General features: G+C 34.9%; 1 protein-coding gene across 2 annotated transcripts; it reads right to left on the reverse strand.

Annotated features, from left to right (window-relative positions):
- Positions 1-2,294: 2,294 nt before the first annotated feature.
- Positions 2,295-8,935, reverse strand: LOC100785505 (long chain base biosynthesis protein 1). Of its 2 annotated transcripts, XM_003544420.4 has the most exons (13): positions 8,615-8,935; positions 8,241-8,474; positions 8,045-8,139; positions 6,467-6,558; positions 5,875-5,968; positions 5,713-5,785; positions 5,510-5,642; positions 5,049-5,223; positions 3,780-3,920; positions 3,575-3,670; positions 3,130-3,271; positions 2,820-2,947; positions 2,295-2,745 (listed from the first exon to the last, which is right to left on the reverse strand). In XM_003544420.4, the coding sequence occupies exons 2-13, from the start codon at positions 8,344-8,346 to the stop codon at positions 2,569-2,571; spliced, it is 1,452 nt and encodes a 483-aa protein (XP_003544468.1). In that variant the 5' UTR covers positions 8,347-8,474; positions 8,615-8,935; the 3' UTR covers positions 2,295-2,568. The 2 variants fall into 2 exon arrangements, with proteins under 2 accessions (XP_003544468.1, XP_025981248.1); XM_026125463.2 differs by lacking the exons at positions 2,295-2,745; positions 2,820-2,947 and having other exon boundaries at positions 3,530-3,670.
- Positions 8,936-9,254: the final 319 nt, after the last annotated feature.

A 9,254-nucleotide genomic window follows, 5' to 3' on the forward strand; every position in this document is an offset into this window, starting at 1 on the left:
CACCATATAAGTGAGGAGAAGACCCATAAACTTGAGTCTTAAGATTTTGGGTTAAAGTGTGGTGTCAGTACTTACCATGTTTTATCAACTCCTACGGTCCTACCTACCTTAACCAACAATGATTGATCGTAGTGAAAGTGAACTATGATCCCATAAGAACTTTAATTTTAATATGATGTGTTGATGGTTAGTCCCACAACTATGGGTATGTTTTTGAAATGGCGTTGAACGGAGAAATTACACCTTCCAATTCAAACACTCGAAAGATATGTGAGTGTGGTTTTTTTTTTTTTTTAACGCCAGTTGCGTTCTCCTCAACTCGTATGCAAACACACACTATGTCTATGAGATAACCAGTCAATGGCCAGAAAAATCCCTACCTTAATTATGTGTATGGCTCTTGAATTGTAATAAACTTACCATGTTTTATCAACTCCTACGGTCCTACCTACCTTAACCAACAATGATTGGTCGTAGTGAAAGTGAACTATGATCCCATAAGAACTTTAATTTTAATATGATGTGTTGATGGTTAGTCCCACAACTATGGGTATGTTTTTGAAATGGCGTTGAACGGAAAAATTACACCTTCCAATTCAAACACTCGAAAGATATGTGAGTGTGGTTTTTTTTTTTTTAACGCCAGTTGCGTTCTCCTCAACTCGTATGCAAACACACACTATGTCTATGAGATAACCAGTCAATGGCCAGAAAAATCCCTACCTTAATTATGTGTATGGCTCTTGAATTGTAATAAACTTACCAACTTAATCTGGCAGTGGCATTACTATAATAGCTAGCTAGAAGCTAACGAAACATGAAGCTCCACTACCTTTACTTGCTCCTTCTCTCAATCATGTTGGAGCTGAACACCATTATGGTCTCGATGTTTTCAAGAAATCATTCAAGTCCTTACCTCCTCACCCTCAAGCTTTTCTGTCCATTGATCACAATCAAATTAACAACATGCATGCCCATGTGCTGAAATTATTTTCTCATCACAAAAGGCTGCTGGTTTGGTTAAGAAGAACCGGATTGGCCCCATATGCTATTGGAGTAATCATACCACGTACACTCTATCTTTCTTTAAATTTGACAATGTATGTGTTTCCTATACTCATAAATTTCAGGCTTTGCTATTAATTTAAACTGCACGTGAGGTGATCCTATTCATTATCACTATATTAAGTTGATTTAATTACTTGATAATCTAAGAAAGGGTTTCAGTGGATTACTAGTTTTTCTTTCTTTTTTTAGTGCCTTAAGAACTTCAACATATGACCATCTAAAAGTTATTCTAGGACATTTCTTAGTAGCTCACTCCTAAAGAATATTTGCTAACGATTTTATTTTAACCTAATATATCCATTTTCACGTTGCAAGTTACCACACACTCTTCAAGGAACTTATACCTGAACAAAGAATAATTTCCTTCGGTGGAAGAACAAAGCCATGAAAAATTCTGTTAGAGGAACTAATGCAAAAGAATAGAAAAACAATGAGAAATCTTAACACCAGTGATATAGTTTGAAAAAAATTGACCAAAATCCACCTAATTGCGTTTTCTTGATTGCGAGTTTACGTTGACCACATTCTAGTTAGAAAATTAGTTAAAAATAAACCTTTGCTTGAACATGCCATTATGTAATTTACGTGACTCTTTAAATTGTCTGCGGTAATTGAGAAAGAAGTTTGTACTTCACTGCTAAGAAGTCAGAGTGTTATTTTTTTTTCTTCCCTTTGCGTGCAGTTCTGAACCCATTGATCAGAGAATATTCTTTCTTCCAATTTGCGTTTCTCTATTTGCTATAAATCCTGAACAATTGTTATTGTTAGAGTAGGTTCAAATAAAATATGGCATAACAGTGCACTAGTTATGTAAAGCTGTGGCCGATGCAGTATTACCAACACCATCCCAAACATTCAACTCAGAAGTTCTCCTTGACTCAAACCGTAAGAAATTTCCTATGTTCAGTTATGTCATTTCTTTAGCTTTCTTGTAACTTTGAATTCGTTGACATACTCTTATACGTAAAGTCGCCAATATACTCATTTTCAACATATGGTAACAGTATATTATATTAAGCTTTAAATCTTGAAAAGTTTCAAATTTTTACAGCTTCAATCTTAATAATTAATAGGTTTAAAATGGCGGGTAAGTGCAATTAGAAATATAAGGAGATAGGATTGGAAATAAGACACGAATAAGATTAGTCAAAAGGAAAACAACTTTGACTACGAATTCAAACAATGATAAGGACCTTCGCCGGCTTTATTGTTGAACAGCTAACGAATGAAAAATGTAAACATTGATACTTTTGATATCGGAATGTAATTCATAGGCATATTCCCCAACTCATGACAAGAAACATTACATCCTTATTCTACCACTTTAGACAACCAATGAGCAAGCACAAAATACTGTTACCCTAAACTATAACAGAAAATACTGCACAAATTATGAACTACGGGACTTTCTCTATCGCCTTGGCATCAAAATTGCTCACCTAAACATGGAATCAAACTTATGTTTTGGTACATAAGATGCCAAAGAAAGATGTAGTGTGTTCAATTATGACCACCCAGGACTGATGCCACAACCCTTTTCAATGATTCAGATGCCTTGAGCAGATCAGACTCTGAATGCCCAGCAGAAACAAACAATCTAATTCCCACAGGCAAACGGCATTTGTCCAATGTTGATCTTTTGGAAACCACCACAAATACAGATTCTTCATTCAAAACCTGCGAATACACAACATTCAGTACAATCAAAATTGAAAGCAAGAAATTAAACATTGCCAAGCATCATTCCTTACCCGCTCTGCGATATTTTCAAGCAGATGCAGGTCATCTTTCACTGAACCTCTTGATTTCTCTAATCTCAAATAAACAATAGGTGACTCTGGATTACTTGCAATTGTGATGCCTGGTATTTTTGACAATCCTGCAGTGGCCAATGTATATAAAATCATCATAGCGCTTAACCAAAACAACTAGATAAAATCCTTGTTTTCATGGGTGCAAAACAAACGCAAGTAGACGGAAATTCAAACCATCAGTATTGTGCACAAGCCAAATAAACACTACAATTACACTTGTGAAACCAGCAGTGAAATCAAAGCCCACCTTTTCTTAGAAAAGCAATATTTTTCTTCAGCTTTTTTATCAGATTGGGATTTTCCTCCAGGACATCAATAGCTGTAATAGCAGCGCTTGCAAGATATGGGGGCAAAGAAGCAGAGAAGACATAACCAGAGCTGCTCAATCTCTGCCAAGGTTGAAAAATAGAGATATTAGAACATGAAACGTGGATGACAAACAATTGTCATCACCAAACAATAAATTAGTGACAGCACACCTCTCCATCATGCAACTTTTACACTACAGTTCACACCTATAAATTCAGGAATAAATGATGAAAAGTAAATAAAACGGAAATTTTTCCTTGAGAATAAATTCTTAATTTCCACATTTACAAATTTTTCAGTTCTCTACTTTCAGTATGCTAAGAAACCTAACACATTACTTGTATATGGTTATTGGTTATATATCACATATGACACTTCCATACTTGGTGATCTATAACTCTTGTACTTCCGGTGCAGAATCCTCCTTCTGTGGCCAATGCATGTCCCATAGCAGCAGTTATAATGTCTATCTTCTCAACCTGTAGCATGTAACCATAAATCACAAATAGCAATATAATTTTGAATATATTCATACTTGCATCTAGGGAGAGCACATGCACACTCAAAACAAAGAAATCCAATACATACTGGAACTCCACAGTGTTCAGTGAGACCTCTTCCAGAACTTCCAAGCACACCCAATGAGTTGCTCTCATCTAGCAAAACACGAAAGCGATATTTTTCCTTCAATTTAATGATCTCGTCCAAGGGAGCTATTTGCCCAGAATTCTGAAAATATTACAGGAAAAAAGAAAAACAGGTATAAGTCAAGCACTCAAGCAATTGTTGTTTTCATGTGGGCAAGGCATATGAGTATAGACAGATGTTAGTATGGAAAGTACAGAAAAAATAACTCCTAGAAGTTGGGCTTAAGGCCTTACTCAACCCCACAAAACCAGCTTGTAAGGTGAGGACTACAATTGGGCCATATTACTAGGAAATGTGGGACAAAACAGGACCACTCACACCCAGTACAATGAAGGTGCTTGAGACTGTTACGCAGCCCAAAGAAGCTGCAATTAAGATGGGCTAGGGGTGATTGCAACTAAGGCAGTTTACCAACCATATTACAATTCAAAATGATTAAGAAAATGAAGGCAAGCAAACATAGTTTTCAAAAGGAATGACATTACAACAGACACTGATATCATACAAGTCTAATAGAAACACACATTTTTGTTTATTGCAATGCCATTTTGGCTCTTCAAGAACAATCTGAATAACAAAAAAATTAGAAAATAAATGAAAAAATTGCACAAAGGTTGGTTAGCAACAATTATAAGATTATTTCTCAAAAGAGAACCAATCATAGCCTTCGCCTGAACAGAGTTAAGATTTTAGAAGTGTTGGCCATAATGCCTTCACCAATCATGTTCCCCATTTTTTTAAATGAAGTCAAATTTTTGAATGAGGTACAGAAGGCATATGCGTTGTACAGACTTTAAGCCCACGGGGCCCTTGCATCAAGAAGTGTGTTAAGCAGAGTTGGTTATTAACACTTTCTATATATATGTTTTATAGGCACAAAAGTGCATGCATTAAAGCTGTTTTTTTTGAAAGCCCAAATAATAATTATATAAAACAAACCATAGGACTGTCACTCTTTAAGGCTGGAAGTTTATTTCAATCCTTCATAATTATCTTCAATTTGCATTTGTTGATTGCCCTACTATCTCAGCGGCACTGGCAGTTCATACAGAAAAAAATTACCAATATCACCGGTTGCAAGAAGCAGCAAGCAATTCAAACAGCTGCTTGTTTTAGAGCCAAAGGTTGTGATGTGAGAACTTCTTTGGAAACACAATGTAGAAGTGTAAAGCTAATCTATCATTCGCATGCATGATAGACAAGATTTACCTGGTAGACAGCTTCAACAACAATATAACGCCTCAGATTCTTGGTCTTCTTATATTTGGAAGTAATGTTCTCTAGAGTTTCTCTTAAAGCATCCATGTCATTGTGCTTAAAATACACCACTGTGCTTCTAGAAAGATAAAGGCCATTCTGTATTCCCCAGTGGACTCCCTCATCCCTGTAAAACATGAAAACTTACAGAACATCAGAATTTACATTAACGCAGCCTCCGTTGATCAGCTGGTACCAAGTGAGTAACTGAACAGAGAAGTAACTCAGTTTGTTCTTTATACCATTCTAATGTAGAAGCAAAAGCAATGAGATAAAACCAAAGAAAATATTTTTATTTGTGATGTCAATGCCCACTAAAAGTATAAATAAAATATCATGAGATAAGAAAAACTGATGAAAAACTGAATATTGCAACATAAAAGATATTCAAAAACAAACTTAGGCATACTTACGCCACAATTATATCTCCTTTTTTAGAGAAAGCAGGAATTGCACTGAACATGGTGGAAAGTCCATAAGAGTACAGAATTGATTCAGGGGTTCCTAAAAATTTTGCTATTCTTGCTTCACAGTCAAGGTGGACATCTGGGAAAAGGAAAATTATCATAAGAATATAAGCATTTCCTCAGAAACAAACTTTAAGATTGAGTCTTACCAATTGTCCCATAAAATCCACGGGGACCACAAGAGCCAACACCGTATTTCGCTAAAGCAGAAGAACATGAGTCCTACAGGAAAAAATAAATATATATTAACTACATTGACCCAGTGCCCCAAAAAAAGGAATTTATTATGAATATGGAGATCATTTCCTTACAAGTAGCTTTGGATGACCTATAAACCCAAGATAGTTTGCTGAAGCAAAATTGACAACTTCTTTGCCATTAATTATGGTATGTGGCCCAGCAGCACTGCATGAAAAATCACATTATTTTATATTTGACTTAAAAAGTAGAAGGGATATCTGAAATTTCACTTAATCATAGGGGAGTACTTGTTAATTTACAATCCTTTTTTCAAAATAAAAAGGCAAGAATTTTATAAACCTAGAGGGTTATCCAGTGCACAAGGCTCCCATTATAGTGAGTTTAGGTAGGGTCTTATGTCACAACCTTAAGCCAGTGAGCTGAGCAGAGAGGTTGTTTCTGCTGCTATAACCCAAGACAACTATAAAAATCAAATAATAAAAAAATAAAAACCCAACACCATCATGCCAAGGTGGAAACCTTACTAAAGCACTAGAGCTCTCCCTCAAAAAATTTCATAGATCCAAGACAATAAAAAGTAACCATAGCAGTGAAGTTGACAAGAATAAAGCATGATAATTTCAGGATTTCACCAACAAAATGTTTAAGACATTAAAAGTAAAAAACAAACAAGGGTGCTACAACCAAAGAAAAAGAAATCACCTCTCCAGCACTGGTGGTTCATACTGCAACTCTTTATTAACAGAAGGAATAAGGGGTTCTGGAACCCATTCGTCACATAACTCATCAATTTCCTGCAGATATTAAGCATAAAATTTTAAAAATGACAAAATACAATAATTGATGAATCTCATATCGCATTGTACAAGAATTAGCATGGAACATTATGCTTACAGATTTAAGTCATAAATTTCCTTCAAAAGAATATGGTAATTATGTCCTTTAGAAAATAACAGCAACTTTAGAGATTCCAAACAATAATCGGAAAAAAATTCTACATGGAAGATTCTAGTTATAATAAATTAAATACAGCAAGACACTGGTAAATTTGAATTCTGAAAACATATCTTAATAGAATTCAACATTTTAAGCAGTGACTGCTGACAGACAGAAAAAACAAATTGCTAAGCAGACAACAAACATATCATTATCCTCCAATATCCATATTAACATTGTATCATCTTCTTTAATAGCAGTAGCATGTTTTCAAGCAGCAAGAGGTGCATAATATATCCATAGGGAAGCACTCGTATAAGAATTTTACAAGCCAAAAGAGAGAGAGAGAAGACAATGAGTTACAAGTCGAGTATAAAAGTTAATTATTCTTTAAAAAAAACAATAACAAAGTTTGAAACGAACAAAACCTTCAATCCTCATATCAAGTATTCAAGAAATTCAAAAATTACTATCTTAGTCACATTCCAGAAATACATAGAACAACTCAATATTGCCAGCAAAGCTACCAACATGATACCAGTTACAAAAGCATAAACCTCCTATGATAGATTTTCAGTATAGACATAAAGATTGTGTCACATACAATTTTGTATGAATCCATTCTGAGATATGTTTCTAAAAAATATAACAGCATAAACAATCACCGAAAAAGCAAGTCCAAATACATCATAAAGAGAGCTGCTATTATACAGCCATGGAGAGCTGGTGATTAGTTCCAAACTTCAGAAACTGAAATCATCACAAATTGATTCTCTCAAAACTACTTGAAGGCAAATGAAAACAGAACATAAATATTAGAGTAGTTAACCAAGTAAGCACCAGGAAAAAAAAGCATATGCTCAGAAAATAAGCATAGCTGAAGTCCATATCATAAGGGCATATTTTCCATCTATAGGAACTCCAAAGATTAATCAACCTTGCAATTTTCAATTCCCCATAAAGAATAATAATAGATACCCCATGTCAGGCCACTAGAACAACTAAAAACCATAAGAACTGAGTGTCCAGTTCAATACTCTATTTACAACGAAGTGTTTGAATAAATTCTAAAATCTATACATTAACGGAAACCACTTTTCAGCTGCACAATATACTCATAACAACATTGCATGCAAATTAAAGATGAAGTCTGCTTACATTTGATGAAATAGGAAAATAAAAGTCTTTGTATCATGAAAAATAAATAAAAACAATTGACAATTAACGAAATGCCAACTCTAGATCACATTCAACAAATAACTAAAAATTTGAATACATAAAAAAAATAAAAAAATGCACACTCACACACACAAACAGCGAGGTAGACAGTGTTGTTGAACTAACCTTATTTGTTAAAGGCCTTTTAGGAGGCTTGTAGCTTTTCTGTGAAAGCAAGAAAAGTATGACCACCAGCAAAAACACTTCGATAAACAAATGTCCTTCAAAACACGAGGCATAAAAATGGAGAAAAATCAATTAACTAATTAACTAATCACATTCATAATCATCCATTCGAAAAGAATGGGAAATGAAAAATTACCACCGATATGGACTCCGAAAACTACAGCTCGCGCAGAAGGACCATCCGACGCGAACGTCATCCAATCCAACGTCGCGTTCAAGAAATTCACGACGGCTGAGGCCATCACAGTGTCAATATCGCAATCGAAAATTCCCAAGGAAACTTTCAGAACCACTCATGCATGAACGAACATTCAAACTTCTCGAAAATTCCGCAACACTCTCGCATATAATCAAAATCAAAATCAAATCACTGCAACACACAAATCGAACATGAACATGAACATGAACATGAACGTGCTAAACGGCAAGTCGTATCGACGAATCGATTGAGCTGGAAATGGAAAATATTCGGATCCGCAACAACGGGGAAGCAAAAACGACACGACGTACCTGGCGAGTGGGAGAGCGAAACGGCGCGAGATTCAGAATGAGATGCGAATTTGAGGGAGAGAGAAGAGAATAGAAGTGAAGAACGGAAAAGAATGGCAAGTGGGGAAATTTGATTGTGTTTTTGGATTGATGAATGATCAGAGGGCTAGGATGAAGCCACGTCATGCATTGTTACCCTTAACTTAACGGTTGTCATGACGCACGCGACTCTCTCCTTCATTCGCTTTCTATTTTTCTTTTTCAGCGGAAAATTCGCCTTTTTTTTTTTTTCTTTTTGGGCTGCCTCTGCGTTGATATGGAAGACGATAACAAAATTAAAAGACGTCGATTGGAATGGAATGTAATGAAATAAATATCTTATTAAGGTTGAATCGTTCCTAGTCAAATTTTACTTATATTTAGACATAAACAAAAGGAGACTGCAAGGGCCATGACCCCAAGTGTTTTGAAATGTGTTTATACTATTATAAAAAAAAAATATTATGGTTCCCTTAAAATCTATAAAAAGTTTACTGAAGAATGATAAAATGGAGAAGAAAAAAAATATAATTAGGATAAGTGATTGAAAAAAAAGTTTAGGAGAAATTATAAATTTTAATGAATTATTTATGATGTTGAGATATAATTACCTAAAATTATT

The sequence above is a fragment of the Glycine max genome, chromosome 14 (genome assembly GCF_000004515.6).
Source record: "Glycine max cultivar Williams 82 chromosome 14, Glycine_max_v4.0, whole genome shotgun sequence".
Classification (NCBI taxonomy): Eukaryota; Viridiplantae; Streptophyta; class Magnoliopsida; order Fabales; family Fabaceae; genus Glycine; species Glycine max.